At 43.8% G+C, this 16,416-nt stretch overlaps 1 protein-coding gene and 1 pseudogene across 4 annotated transcripts in view; both read left to right on the top strand.

Annotated features, from left to right (window-relative positions):
* spryd3 (SPRY domain containing 3) overlaps positions 1–16,416 on the top strand; it is a 371,797-nt gene that overhangs the window by 338,380 nt on the left and 17,001 nt on the right. For all 4 annotated transcript variants that reach the window (XM_072567352.1, XM_072567351.1, XM_072567354.1 and 1 more), the window contains one exon: positions 12,960–13,099. In XM_072567352.1, coding sequence (XP_072423453.1) covers positions 12,960–13,099 — 140 coding nt within the window. The remainder of the gene's footprint in view (positions 1–12,959; positions 13,100–16,416) is intronic.
* The window catches only part of LOC140471310 (protein strawberry notch homolog 1 pseudogene), an 11,471-nt pseudogene continuing 8,583 nt past the window's right edge, over positions 13,529–16,416 (top strand).

Genomic DNA, 16,416 nt, shown 5'->3' on the forward strand with positions numbered 1-16,416 from the left:
CAAGGGATGTTGAAGAGGAAGAAGGAAGCTTCCTTAAGTTTGAGGAAACAAGGATCAGGCAGAGCTTTCGAGGGTTACAGTATAGCCAGGAAGGAACTGATTAATGGACTTAGGAGAGCTGCAAGGGGGCACGAACAAACCTTGACAGATAGGATTAAGAAAAACCCCAAAGGGTTCTAGACTCAAAGTGAGGAACAAGAGGATGGCCAGAGTGATGGTAGGGCTGATCAGGGATCGTGGAGGGAACTTGCACTTGGAGTCAGAGGAGGTAGGAGAGGGTCCTTGATGAATATTTTGCTTCAGTGTTCACTAGTAAGAGGGACCTTGACATTTCTGAGGACAGCATAAAACAGGCTGATATGCTTGAACAGGTTAATGTTAAGAAGGACGATGTGCTGGAAATCTTTTAAACATAAGGATTGATAAGTCCCCTGGGCCAGGCAGGATACACCCAAGGATACTACAGGAAGCAAAGGAAGAGATCACTGCGCCTTTGGCGATGATCTTTGCATCCTCACTGTCCACTGGTGACAAACCAGATGATTGGAGAGTGGTAAATGTTATTCCCTTTTCAAGAAAGGAAATAGGGAAGACCCTGGAAATTACAAACCAGTCAGTCTTACATCAGTGGTGGGCAAATTATTGGAGAGGATTCTGAGGGTCAGAATTTATGATTATTTGGAAAAGCACAGCTTGATTAGAGATAGTCAGCATGGCTTTGTGAAGGGCAGGTCATGCCTCACAAGTCTTATTGAATTCTTTGAGGGTGTGACAAAACACATTGATGAAGGTAGGGCATTGGATGCATTGTATACGGATTTTACCAAAACGTTTGATAAGCTTCCCTATGGCAGGCTCACTTACAAAGTAAGGAGAAGGCATGGGATACAGGAAAATTTGGCTGTCTGGATACAGAATTGGCTGGCCCACAGAAAACAGAGGATGGTAGCAGCTGAAAGGTATTCAGCCTGGAGCTCGATGACTGGTGGTGTTCTGCAGGGATCTGTTCTGGGACCTCTGCTCTTTGTGATTATTATAAATGACGTGGATGAGGAAGTGGAAGGGTGAGTTAGTAAATTTGCTGATGACAGAAAGGTTGGTGGAGTCATGGATAATGTGCAGGGCTGTTGCAAGTTGCAATGGGACATTGACAGGATGCAGAACTGGGCTGAGAGTGGCAGATGGAGTTCAGCCTGGTAAAGTGTGAAGTGATGCACTTTGGAAGGTGGAATTTGAATGAAGATTACAGGGTTAAAGGCAGGATTCTTGGCAGTGTGGAGGAACAGCAGAATCTTGGGGTCCGCATCCATTGATCCCTCAAAGTTGCCACCCAGGTTGATAGGGTTGTTAAGAAGACGTGTGGTGTGTTGGCTTTCATTAACGGGGGGATTGAGTTTAAGAGCCGCAAGGTTATGCTGCAGCTCTATAGAGCACTGGTTAGACCACACTTGGAATATTGTGTTCAGTTTTGGTCGCCTCATTATAGGAAGGATGTGGAAGGGGATGCAGAGGAGATTTACCAGGATGCTGCCTAGACTGGAGGGCAGGTCTTATGTAGAAAGGTTGAGAGACCTTGGGCTTTTCTCATTGGAGAGAAGGGTGAGAGGTGACTTGATAGAGGTATACAAGGTAATGAGAGGCATAGGCAGAGTGGATAGCCAGAACCTTTTTCCCAGGATGGAAATGGCTATCATGAGGGTTCATACTTTTAAGGTGATTGGCAGAAGAGTTTGGGAAGATGTTAGAGGTAGGTTCTTTACACAGAGTGTGGTGGGTGCCTAGAATGCACTGCCAGCAGTGGGAGTAGTGTCAGGTACATGAGGGACATATGAAGCAAGTCTTGGAAAGGCACATGGATGATAGTGAAATGTAGGGTATGTAGGTTAGTCTGATCTTAGAGTAGGATAAAAGGTCAGCCCAACATCAAAGGCCAAACAATACTGTGCTGTGCTGTTCTATGTTCTATTAGCCACTCTCAGTCATCTGACACCCCACCTCTAGTTATAGATAGTACAAATATTTCTGCAAGGGGCCTGCAATTTCATCCCTCACTTCACACAACATCCTGGGATACACTAGATCATGTTCCAGAGATTTATCCACTTCTCTATTTTAGGGTTACAGGGATAGGGTAGAGGGCTGGGTCTGGATGGGATGCTCTTTGGAGGTTCGGTGTGGACTTTCACATGGTAGGGGGTTATGATTCTATGAAGAGATTCATTTGATCCCAGTTGTCTATATCTAATGTATGATTCTTTTTTATTCTTGACTAGAGCTTCAATATCTTTATTCACCCATTGTTCCTTCATCGTACCATCCATACCTTTCACTCTAACAGGAGTGAGATTCTGAACTCTCGTTATCACACTTTTGAAAGCCTCCCGCTTATCAGACATCCCTTTACCTGTCAACAGTCTATGCCGATCAACTTTTGAAAGCTCTTATCTCATAAGAAACATTTGGAGGGATATGAACCAAATGCAGACTAATGGGAAACTTAGTTTGAGAAACCTGGTCAGCATGGCCGAGTTGGACCAAAAGATCTATTTTCATGCTCTATGACCAACCCATTTATATCTTCCTAAAACCATCTTCTTCATCATTTGCCACTCTATCATTATTAACCAATCTTGGTGTCATTTGCAATCTTGCTTTAAATTCCCCCACATTTTCATCTATATCACTTATGTATATAACAAACAATAAGGGTCTCAGTACTGATACTCGTGAACACTGGCCTCCATCACTCAGATAGCCTTCTACTGCTACCCTTTGTGTCCTATTATTAAACCAATTTCTGATCCATCTTGCCAAGTTCCCCAGAATTCCATGTGCTTTAACTTTCTCAATCAGTCTCCCATGTGGCTCCTTGTCAAAAGCTTTGCTAAAATCCATATAAACTACATCAACTTAAATCCCTCATCCACATACTTGATCACATTTTTGTAAAATTCTAACATATTTGTTCAGTATGACCTCCCTCTGACAAAGCCATGCTGATGATCCCTAATTAACCCATGCCTTTCCAAGTGGATATTAATTCTTTCCTTGAGCATTTTCAGTAGTTTCCCTACCATGGGAGGGTGAGACTCACTGGTTTGTAATTTCCTGGTTCACCTCTACCACCTTTCTTGAAAAGTGGAACCACAGTAGCCATCCCCCAGTCCTCTGCCATTTCCCCCACGGCCAGAGAGGAATTATAAATTTGTGTCGGAAACCCTGCAATTTCCTGCCTTGCCTCCACATCAGCCTGGGATGCAGTTCATCCAGGGGAGGGAATTTGTCCATTTTTGAGCCCAACAGAGCTTCCAATCCCTCCCCATTTCCTGTGTCCAACTATGTAAGTCCCTCACAGTCCTTTTTCCTCAATTCCATATCTAGGTTCTCCTAGACAGAAGAGAAGTATTAATTTAACACCCTTCCAATATCCTGCAGCGTCACACATAGATTGTCACCTTGGTTACTAATGGGCCCTACCCATTCCCTGGTTAACCTCTTTCCTTTAATCTATGTTTGCAATACTAGGGATCTTAGGATTCTCCTTATTCCTGTTTGCACAAGTTCTTTTTCATGCTCCCTATTTGCTCTTCTTTGTTAAGGTAAACATTTTCCAAGGGATTTCTCAGTATTACAAATGTCAACAGTTGACTCTCACCATTGTGTCACACTTGAATTTCTCAATCTAACTTGGCAATCAGTGCAGCACTTCCAACTGTCCATTATCTAGTATAGTGACCAAAACATTTTAGGTAAGTTGAGCAATATTCACCACCTTCAGACTTTTTTCCTTCATGCGTTCAGCATCAAGTTTCAGATTTTGTCCAAAAGTCCTGCTGAGATGATCTTTCCTGTTGTTCCAACCTAGTTAGGGTGGGAGATGAATTCCTTTCCTTGTCCTCCCCCTCCACTGGCTACAATAAGTGTACTCACATGTACGCACGCACACACACGCACATACACATTCGCTCTTACACACATGCACACTCTCTCGCTTTTACACACGCATACACTCTCGCTCTTGTGCGCGCACACACACACTCTTACACATATTGTCTCACATGCACACACACACGTTCTCTCTCTCTCTCTCTCCCCGCCCCCCTCTATCCGCCTCTCTCTCTCCCTCTCTACCCGCCTCTCTCTTGCTACCTAACTCTCTCTCTTGCTATCTCTCTCTCTCTCTCTCTCTCTCTCTCTCTCTCTCTTTCTCTATCTATCTCTCTATCTCTTCCAAACCTAAAAAAAATGTAAAGAGTGTCTTCGTACATCGGCCAGATTGTCCACAGATTTGTGGACAAAAAAAAGAATTATTATGGATTCTTCAAATTCTGGTCTTCAGATAAAGTCAATTTTCACGCAAGCTATTGGGATTTCCTCCTGGATCCGTAAAGGTTGGTTAAATCTCTTTTCCTGGAGACAGTGGTGTAGATTAAGACTTCTCCTTTAAGCTGCATTAAAGAGAGTTTCAGACAGGGCAGAGATTGTTGCCCCTGTGGCAGTTTCTCTCTGGTTGTGTTTAAGAATTTTTTTTGCACCCACAAACTGTATGATGTGACCACTGTATGATCTGAAAGTGCTGTAGTGTCTGAAACTGTCTCCATCCAACCAGTCTGCTCTTTAGAAGTGTAACATTGATACTGCCGTATACAGTGAGATTTGCTTTGAACATTAGTATTTTCAAAGGTTCAAGATTCATATAGATGTCCAGTCAATTATTATAAATTAATATTTTCGATGGCACATCATCATAACACTTTTTTTTGAATCAAGTGTTTGGATGAAGAATGGAATGCAAAATTACTTGGAATGCAAAGTGAGTATCAGCAAACGTTGTCAGAAAGCTGTTAGATTGGCATAAACTCACTGGTTTCCGAATGTCTTGGGGAAGGAAACATGCTGTTCTTACCCAGATTCGGCATCAAAACGGTTGTGTGTTAACCGTATTCTGAACTGACCGAATAATTGATTGCATTATTTCAAACCAGTGCCAAAAGAGGTGAAGATTTAAAAAAAAAGACCACATGCCTTGAATTAGAATGTGGTAAAGTCACACCCACCTGAGTTGACCCTGCAGGTCCTCTCCACTGATATGAGGACAAATGCTAAAGTTGACTGAGTTATCCTACAGCCTAGTGGAGCAGCAGCCTGAAATGATCATACTCTTAAAAGTATATCCTGTAGCCAAAGTTCCAGACTCCTCCATCACTGTCGATTAATATGTCTTACTCCACACAGTAGGTAGCCCAAATTTTAATCACTGCGCCACTGGCAGCTGTGCAAGAAGCTGTCTAGAAATTAAGCCCTGGAAATCTTTTTCTAAACTCCTCCACCACTCTTTCTTCATTTAAGACTCCTTGCAACCATTTACTTTGACCAAACAGGGTTTTTGCAGGTGTCTATTTACCACCCTCAGTCTACTCTCAATCTTAAACGAAGTGATGGAGTCATTGACCATGTCAACAAGTGGTACTTGCTCACTGACACTCAGTTTGGGTTCCACCAGGGTTACTCAACTCATGACTTCATTCCAGCTTTGGTTTAAACGTAAACAAAAGAGCTGAGTTCCAGAGTTGAGGTGCAATTGAGTGTGGCACCAAGGAGCCTTAGCAAAGCTGGAGTCAATGGGAATCAGAGGAAACATTCTCCATTCGTTGGAGTCATACCTGACACATAGAAAGATGGCTGCAGTTGTTGGAGTCCAAACATTTCAGCTCCAAGACATCAATGCAGGAGAATCTCAGGGCAGTGTCCTCAGCAATTTTCCCACTAAGGAATGCAACAGCCAAAGTATTCCACGCAAGCTATGTTCTGTGAGAAATTATGCATATTAGCGGCTGCGCAAAGAAATGCAAAACGGCCAAGCGCAACTACATTTTTATTGATCCTTTGCTGTTTCATCAATTCGTTTTTCTTCATTTAGGTTATAATTGTTTCTGTTACTGAGTCACTGCCTCCATCTCTCTCCCTGGCAATTGTTATTCAGCCTTAGAAAATGTTAAGCATCCAAGGCTCGAGTTCTTCTCCAGTTATTGGCCTTACCTTCAATTGCCTTGGCCCTAGATATTGGAATCTCCGTTCCTTATCCCCTCCTTGCAAAGGGATTCAGAGTTAAATAGAAAGTTGAAAAGCAGAACCTCTTGGATTGCAAACTTGGGATTACTTCCTGTGCCACTTGCTAATGAGGCTGTGAACCTCAGGAGTGAAGGGCTTATGCCAAAACGTTGGCCGTCCTGCTCCTCGGATGCCGCCTGACCTGCTGTGCTTTTTCAGCACCACACTTGTCGACACTGACTCTCCAGCATCTGAGGTCCTCACTTTCTTCTGGTTGTTGTGAAGAGGCAGCAGAGGGATATACAGTGGTTGGGTGAGTGGGCATAAACATGACGAATGGAATACGATGCAACACAGCGTGAAAGAAAAATGAAAAAGCAGATTATTTTAAATGCTGAGAGTTGGGGAAATGTTTGCAATATGAAGGAATTGAATATCCTTGTACAGGAATCATAAAGTTAATGTCCAGGTAAGGTAAGGAAATAGCAAGGCAAATGGTATGTTAACTTTATTTAAAGTCGAGATTACTATTCAGAAATCTATCATGTTATGATCATCACGAAGTCTGGGATGCTATTGAACTGATGGAGTTAAAGACCAATAAATCCCCTGGACCTGATGAGATGCATCCCAGGATATTAGAGACATAGATGTCAACAGCACTGAAAAAGGCCCTCAGCCCATCCAGCCTGCACTGATCAAAAGCAACCACCTAACTATTCCATTTTCCAGCACTTGGCCTATAGCCTCGTATGCCTTGGCAACACATGTACATCGAAACACTTCTACCACCTTTACAGGCAGCAAGTTCCAGATTCCCACCACACTCTGGGTAAAAAAAGGTTTTCTTCATATCTCCTCTAAACCTTCTGCCCTTTACCTTAAATTTATGCCCCTGGGAAAGTTCCTTCCTGTCTACCCTGTCTATGCCCCTCATAATTTTATACATCTTAGTTATGTCCCCTCTCAATCTCCTCTGCTCTAAGGAAAACACCCCTGGTCTAGCCAGTCTCTCTTCATTACGAAACCTCTCAGTCCAGGCAACATCCCAGTAATTCTCCTGCGCACCCTCTCCAGTGCAATCACATCTCCTACAATGGGAATTCCAGAAAAGCACATATTTCTCTAGCTGCGGCCTCACCAATGTTATCTACAGTTCCAACATCATCGCCCTGATCCTAAACTCTATGCCTCAACTAATAAAGGCAAGTGTTCTATGTGCTTTCTTAACCACTTTATCTACCTTAAGGGAGTAGAGGACATGCACACCAATGTCCCTGTGATCCTTGGTGCTCTCCAGGGTTCTACCATTCATCATGTATTCTGTTGCCTGTTTGTCCTATCCAAGTGTATCACTTCACACTTATCCAGATTGAATTCAATTTGCTACTGTTCAGCTCATCTGACTAGTCTCCCTGTATCCTCCTTTAATCCAAGGATATCCTCCTCACTGTTTACCAGCTCACAATTTTTGCATCATCTGTGAATTCACTGATCAATCCTCCTACATTCAAGTCTAAATTGTTTGAATGAACCACAAACAGCAATGGCCCCAGCACTGATCCCTGCAGAACCCCACTGGACAAAGGCTTCCAGTCGAAAGAAAACACGCCGCAACCATCACCCACTGCTTCCTGTCACTCAGCCAATTCCATATCCAATTTGCCACATTCCCTTGGATTACATGGCCTCTTAGCTTTGCTATCAGTCTGCCATGTGGGACCTTATCAAAAACCTGGCTGAAATCCAAGTAAATGACATCAAATGCCTTGTCCTTTTTTTAAAATTCATTGTAAGGATGTAGGCATCACTGGCCAGGCCAGCTTTCATTGCTCATCCCGAATTGCCCAGAGGGCAGATCAGTATCAATCACTTTGCTGTGGGTCTGGAGTCACATGGAGGAAAGACCAGATAAGGATGGCAGTTTCCTTCCTGAAAGGACACTAGTGAACCAGATGGGTTTTTCCAGCAGTCAACAATGGATTCATGGTCATCATTAGAGTCCTAATTTCGGATATTTAGCGACTTCAAACTCCACCATCTTGCATGGCAGGATTCAAACCCAGATCCCCAGAACATTACCATAGTCTCTAGATTAATAGTCCAGTGATAATGCCATGAGGTCACCCCTTCCCGAACATAATAGATTAGATTGGATTACTTACAGTGTGGAAACAGGCCCTTTGGCCCAACAAGTCCGATTCAACCTTCCGATGAGCAACCCACCTAGGCCCATTCCCCTACATTTACCCCTTTACCTAACACTACAGGCAATTTAGCATGGCCAATTCACCTAACCTGCACTTTCTTTTGGACTACAGGAGGAAACCGGAGCACCCGGAGGAAACCCACGCAGACACTGGGAGAATGTGCAAACTCCACACAGTCAGTCACCTGAGGTGGGGATTGAACCTGGGTCTTTGGCGCTGTGAGGCAGCAGTGCTAACCACTGTGCCACTGTGTCACCCATATCCATACTTGGTTATTCCTTCAAAAAAATTCAATCAAGTTAATCAGACATGACCTCCCCTTAACAAAACCATGCCGACTGTTCTTGATCAATCCCTGCCTCTCCAAATGCAGATTTATTCTGTCCCTCAGAATTGCTTCCAATAGTTGGCCCACCACTAAGGTTAGGCTGACTGGCATGTAGATTAGTTCCTGATTTATCTCTTGCTCCCTTCTTGAATAGCGTTACCACTTGGCAGTTCTCCAGTCATCTTCCACCTCTCCTTCGGCCAGAGAAGAATTACAAATTTTGGCCAATGTTATTTCTCCCCTTGCCTCATTCAACAATTTGGAATACGTTTGATCTGGCCCTGGAACTTTATGTACTTTTAAGCCTGTCGGACTACTCAGAACCTCCTCTCTGTCTATGCTGACTCCTTAAATTATATCACAGTACTTCTCCCTCATTTCTATAACCACATTGTCCCTTTCACTCATGAACACCAACCCAAAGTATTCATTTAGAACCCAACCTACATCCTCTGGCTCTACGAACAAATTACCACTTACTGGGCCCCACTCTTTTCCGAGTTAGCTTTTTGTTCTTAAGCTACTTGTAAAATGGTTTAAGATTTTATTTTGTTCTACCTGCCACTGTTCTTTCATGACCCTTTTATTGCTTTCTTGATTTCCTTTTTAAGTTCCCTCTTGTACATTGTCTACTCTATCTGAGCTTCTGCTGTTTTGAGCACCCAGTATCTGTCAAAGGCCTCTCTTTTTCTCATTGTCCAATGCTGTGTGTCCCTTGATATTCAGGTTTTGAGGTCCCACACTTTTTCTTTATTGGATCATCCTGTACTCTTCATATTCCCTTATTGAATGCATCCCACTGTTCTGACACAGATTTACCAGAAGAATCCACACTATCCAAGTTATATCTGTTCTTATTGAAATCAGCCTTCCCCTAGTTGAGAACTTTGATTTCAAGCCCATTCTTGTCCTTTTCCATAACAATCTTGAATCTGACTGAGTCATGGTCGCTGTCTGCAAAATGCTCTCCCTCTGATACTTCAACCACTTTCCCAGCTTCATTCCCTAAAGTTAAATCTAGGACCACCCCTTCTCTTGTAGGGTCTTCTATATACTGGCTTAAAAAGCTGTCCTGGATGTATTTTAAGAATTCCACTCCCTCTAAACTTTCCGCAGTTAACTTTAGGGAAGTTGAAATCCCCTGCCATCACTCCCCTTGTGTGTTTGTATGACTGAAGACTGATGTGCACTGACGTACCACAGGCGTAAGTCCTGGGTCCCTTATTGTTTGTACATGAGAAGGTGAGAAGAACGATAAGCATATTTGTGGATGACAGTTAAGAAGGTGTTAGGTTACAGGAGAATATAGGCGGATTGGTCAGATGGGCAGATCAATGACAGGTAGAATTTACACTTTATAAATGTGAAGCAATGCACTTTGGAAGGAGTAAGAGGACAAAGGGAGTACTCAATGAATAGCACAACACTAGGAAGCTCAGGAACACTGGGATCTTTGGAGTGCTTGTCCACAGATCCCTGAAGATGGCAGGACAGGTTAATGGGGCAGTTAAAGTATAAAGGATGCTTGCATTTATCAGTTATGGCATAGATTATGAGCAAAACAGTTATGTTGAAGCTGTACAAAGTTATGGTTATGCCACAGCTGGAGTACTGTGTGCAGATTGGTCACCACACTATAAGAAGGATGTGATTGCACTGCAGGGGGTGCAGAGGACATTACCAGAGATTGAGCATTTCAGTGATGAAGAGAGACTGGATACGTTCGGGTTGTTTTCCTTTGGAGCACAGAAGGTGGAGGGGGAAACTGATAGAGGTGTATAAGATTATGAAGGGCATGGGCAAGGTGTCCATGTGACAGGGAAAGGGTAACTGTTCCCTTCAGTTGAAGGGGGAATAATTTTAAAGTGGAAGGCAGGGAGAGGTTTGAGGAAAAGCCTTTTCATTTCGAGGGTATGGGGGTGTGGAATGCGCTGCCTGGGAGGGTACTTGAGGCAGGAAACCTCACACCCTTTCAAAAGTATTTGGATGAGCACTTGAGGTGTCCGAAAATTCAAGGCTATCGCCTAGAGCATGAAAGTGAGACTAGTGTAGGTAGTAGTGTATTTTTTGGCAGGACAGACTTGATAGGCTGATTCTATATCTGCTCTTCTATTTCTCTCAGACTGTTAAGGGACCTGCAGTACACCTCCAGCAATGTGATTGCTCTCCTTTGGGTTTTTAAGCTCTCCCATACGGCTTCGTTTGAAGAACCGTCTAAGATGTTATCCCTCCTTCCTGCTGTAATAGATTCCCTGATCAATATTGCGACACCTTTTCCTCTTTTACCTTCTTCCGTCTCACCTGAACACCCTGTATCCTGGAATATTGAGCTACCAGTTCCTCTTCCCCCCCCCCCCCCCCCCCCCCCCCCACCTCAGTCATGTCTCTGCGACAGCAATGACCTTGTACCCCCATGTTTTAATTTGCGCCCTCAGCTCATCCACCTTGTTCATTAGACTCTTAGCATTAAGATAGACATCATCCAGCCTTGCCAAGCTTCCTTGTGCCTTACCTGGCCTATGGTGTACATGCTTTCTTGACTCACTTACTGTCACTTCTAATTTTAGCCATTCATCTTCCCCTGCTGAACCGTCCTTTTGGACCTCAGCCCCCTACCAAATTAATTGAAATTCTCGGCAAGCATTAGTATACCTTCCTGCATGGATGCTAGTCTCATTCCACTCCAAGTGCAACCTGTCTGCCTTGTATAAGTCCCATCCTCCCAAAAATGGTCCCAATGTCCCAGAAATTGGGGTGGCACGGTGGCTCACTGAGCACTGCTGCCTCAGCGCAGGGTTCAATTTCAGCCTCAGGCGACTGACTGTGTGGAGTTTGCACATCCTCCCCGTGTCTGCGTGGGTTTCCTCTGGGTGCTCCGCTTTCCTCCCACAGTCCAAACATGTGCAGGTCAGGGGAATTGGCCATGCTTAAGTTGCCCCTAGTGTTCAGGGCTGAGTAGGTTAGGTCCATTAAACAGGGGCAAATATAGGGTAGGGGAATGGGTCTGGGTGGGTTACTGCTCGGAGGGTCAGTGTGAACTCATTGGGCCAAAGGACCTGTTTCCACACTGTAGGGATTCTAACTCTAACTCTAACTCTAACTCTAATTTTAAATCTAAAGACCTCCTTCTGCATCATCTGTCCAACCATGCATTCATCTGGACGAGCCTCCTATTCATACACAAACTCAGACTTGACGCTGGACATAATCTGGAGATTACTGCCTTTTGGGTTCTGTCCTTTAATCTACTTCCAAGCTGTCTACATTCTGCTTCCAGGACCTGTGTGGACGAGACACAATTTGACAGAGTAATAAGAAATAGTTCTCTCACACTCTCTCTTTTTGTCCCCTTTCTTACCTATGTCACAGGTGCCAATATGTACTCCACAATCCCTGTCTGTTTGTCCTCCCTCTTCAGAATGCTGTACAGCCGAACAAGTGACATCCCTGACCATGGCAGCAGGGAGACAAAATACCATCCTGGAGTCTCTTCTACGGCTGCCGAAACACCTGGCTGTTCCCCTTACAATTAAACCCCCTGCCACTATATCCCTGCCATCTTCCTCCCATCCTGTCCTGCAGACTTCTCTGTAGTTACCATGAAGTGATCTGTCACTGTTTTCCCCTGCACAGTCACTTCCCCCCAACAGTATTGAAAATGGTATTAGAAAGAGGGATGGCCACAGGGGACACCTGCACTCCCTGCTCACTCTACTCTGCCTGGTGGTAATCTATGCCCTTTCTGCCTGTTCAATCTGTACCTGTGGTTTGGCCACCAAATTGAATGTATCCTAGTCTCTGTTAGCAGCAACCCATTTCATCACCTGCACACTGACAAATACAACAATCTGACCCTCTGCTTCAGTGGCGTTAATGACCGGAACAGTATCCAAGTGAAGAGCAAGATCCATTCTGGGAGGTTGTGGATGTTTGATGGGTTTCCCATGGTTCTTTCAAATATAGAGGTCATGACCAAACCAAAGGGGTCACTTTCCCTTTCGAGCACAAGTTATGAAACAATATAGGCACATTCCTCATAGGAACTGGATCACTTTATCTATTCCAAGAAAAAGGAAATCCAATAGGCAGTGAATGGACTGCAACTTTTGAATGCAATGTTTTTGACTGAATTAATCAATGTCTAAAATTTGAAGGAAACATCTTGTGAAGAACCAGGATGTACGCATGAACTACTTCTACATCAAATTGCCTGTCATCTGTAGATTTGGTTTCATATTCCTCAGTTGTTAATTAAATTAGTTTCAATTCGATGGAGCCCAATTATTCCTGATTTATTGTTTCCGTTATAGTTTGCCCATATCTTTCCCTCAAAGTACGTTATCCTGACTGACATCCATTTCTTTCTACAGCTGACAGTGATGACTGTGTTGATGCTGCAGAAGTGAAGCCCAAACAGAGACGTGTGAGGAACATCATGTATTTTAATGATGAGGATGAAGAGGATGAAGGAGAGGAAATGGAGCAAGAATATGATGGAAAGAAAGTAACGGTACGGAAGTATTTCTCCTGTCCTCCGTTTGCTGTTTCCTGCACTCTGTTCTTTCTGCTGCTTCTGTGGAATATTGTGCCTAGCTGACTGGATAGGAATAAGTTGGAGCGCAGTTGTGTTGCTGACATATTAGAGTTGCTTAGCAGTACTGGGACTTGTGAATGAACACCCATGACTTCAAACTTAACGCACTAGTATTTTGAGCCTTTCTATAAAGTCATCTTTATCACCTTGGCTCCTTTCATTGTACATTATTGGCTGAACAAGAGCTTGGTGAGGTTAATGTTGAGCCCTCACACACACAACTTTGTGTTCTGGAGTGCTAACAGGGAACAAGATGCAACAAGGGACTAGTTTGACTGTTGCCCCAGCTCCTTTGGGATTACTTCCCATGCCACCCATGATGAGCGAACCACAGTGAAGCGTCACATGGGAAATGGTTCTGCTCTGATCTTCTTGATGAACGTTAAGAGAGTTTGTGTGGGCCAGGTACCTCATGTCATGTGCAGAAAGATTTTCCCCTTCTTATCCTGGGCTAGCTCTCAGATAGCAGGACCACTTGAAGGGAACAGAATGAGCTGAGTTTTTTTGGCTTTTTAATTCGGAGGGACTCTGAATGTAATGGGTCACAGTGTAGGAAGAAAAGATGTGCGGTCAAACAGCAAGTTCTGATTAACTGATGTCACAGGAGATGTTAAAGTATCTCCCCTCACATGAGGCATGATGACCTTTAGGTTGAACATTCCCAGTCGTGTCTCTCAAGGAAAAGTAGCCCTCTGGTCTGGTAGGACTATGGTAACTTTACCGTTTCCTTTTAAAAGCCTGCAGATTGCAAGAATCCAGAGTTTGGTGGTCCAAGAGTAAATAGGAATAGGATGCAAATGTGGGAGATCAGCACAGCAAGATTACAATGAAATAAAAGAGAAAATTTCAGCATGGAGGTGAGGGAGTAATTGCCCAATGGTCAAACTTGCATTCTGTTCTTGCAGAAGCAAGAAAATCTTGCCTAGACTTGGAATGTTATTCAAGATGCAGAATAACTTATTCACAGAACTGAGTGAAGTTTTAAGTGTGGCTCAGTTGCTGGCACTCTTAGAAGAATGTCGATTCAAAGCTCACTTTAGAGACTTGAGCAGGACAGCTAAACTGACTCTCTAGTGCAACCTTGAGGAAGTGCCATCTTTTTGAGGAATGATAAAATTTAGGCCCTGCATGGGCCTCAGGTGGGCATGAACATTTCCATGACGTTAATTTTGTCGAAGAAGATGGTAAATCCTTCCCAGTGCCCTGGTCAACATTATCTTTCAAGCAACATCACTGAAACAAGATTCATGTGGTATTTGTTCGAGTGTCAACTGTGAGATCTTGCTGTTATGTACAAATTGAGTCTGCACGAGCACTGACTAGACCTCACCATGCAACATTTTAGGTTTTCTGATGTCGGCAATCTGGCCAATTGCTGTTTTAAAAACCCATCTGGTTCACCAGTATCCTACAGGGAAGGACCTCCATGTGACTCCAGACCCAAAGAAATATAGTTGACTCTTAAACTGCCCTCTGAAATGACCAAGCAAGTTGATTCAACCGCGGCAAAGCCTGATAAAAGGAATGACATCACTAAGGCACTGAAAACATTGGCAAACATAGCCCTGTTGATCCTGCAAAGTCCTCCTTCCTAACATCTGGGTGCTAGTGCTAGCTATTGGAAGAGCTGTCTCACAGACTAGTCAATCAATAACCTGACATTATGTGAGAGAATGGATTCCATGAAGATGGCTTATGTCCCAGGAACATCACTGCCACATGTCCAGTACCACTGACAGGCCAATACCACACATTTTGACTTGCAGCATACAAAGGCCTGTGTGCCTTCTTAATTACCCTGTTCACCTGTCCTGCCTCCTCAAGGATCTATGGACAAACACCCCAAGATCCCTATGTTCCTCTGAGGTTCCTAGTGTTCTACCATTCATTGAGTACTCCCTCGTCTTGTTACTTCTTCCAGAGTGCATCACCTCACATTCTTTCTCATACTGATCTGTCCGTCTGGCCAACATATCTATACTGGATTAGTGGTGCTGGAAGAGCACAGCAGTTCAGGCAGCATCCAACGAGCAGCGAAATCAACGTTTCGGGCAAAAGCCCTTCATCAGGAACAACATATCTATACACCACCTTCCTCACTGTCGACCAACCGTTAATCTTGGTGTCATCCACAAACTTACCTATCATTCCCCTCCCTCCATTTTCTCATCCACATCGTTTAAACATATTGCAAACAATAACGGACCCAGCAGTGATTCCTGTGGCACGTCACTGCACACCAGCCTCCAGTCACACAACCAGCTTTCTACTATCACTAGCTGTCTCCTGTCAATAAGCCAGTTTTAGATTCAACTTGCCAAATGACTCGAGATCGCATGTTCTTTTAGCTTAGAATATAGAACAGCATGCCACAGTACAGACCCTTTGGCCCTCGATGTTTTATCCTACTCGAAGATCAAAATACCCTACATACCCTTCATTTTACTATCACCCATGTCCCTATCCAAGTGTTGCTTAAATGTCTTAGTCTGTTTCTTATGTGGGACCTTGTGAAAGGCTTTTCTAAAATCCACATGAACTACATTAACTGCCCTACCATGACCTCCCTCTGACAAAGCCATGTTGACTATATCTTTTTAAACCTTGCCTGTGCAAGTAATGTTTGTCTCTGCTTCAGAATTTTATCCAATAGTATCCCTAACACCCTTCTCGAAAAGTAGAGCCACATTAATTGTCCTCCAGTCCTCTGACAAACTTCCCTGTCGCCAGAGAGGAATTTAAAATTTGGCTTAAAGTCCGTATAATTTCCTCCTTCACCTCCCACAGCAACCTGGATACAATACATTCGCCCTGGGGATTTGTTTACTTTTGAGCTCACTAAAATCTCTCATACCTCCTTACCCTGTGTCAAACAGATGAAGAATCTCCCAATCCATCTACCCGAATTTTGTACCTGTAACCTCTTTTACCAAAGTGAAGACAGATGTGAAGCAGTCCTTTACCACCTGACTGATGGTCCCTAAGTCCCTAATGGGCCCTATTCATTTCCTGGTTATCCTCTTCCCCTTGATATACTTCATAGAGTATACAGTGCAGAAAGAGGCCATTTAGCCCACTGAGTCTGCACCAACCCTCCAAAGAGTATCTCACCTAAACCCAGCTCCCCATCCTATCCCTATAACCCCATATTTAACATGGCTAATCCTCCTGACTTGCACACTCCTGGACACTGGGTAATTTAGCACAGCCATTCCACCTGACCTGCACATTTT

This window comes from Chiloscyllium punctatum, chromosome X (assembly GCF_047496795.1).
Source record: "Chiloscyllium punctatum isolate Juve2018m chromosome X, sChiPun1.3, whole genome shotgun sequence".
Classification (NCBI taxonomy): Eukaryota; Metazoa; Chordata; class Chondrichthyes; order Orectolobiformes; family Hemiscylliidae; genus Chiloscyllium; species Chiloscyllium punctatum.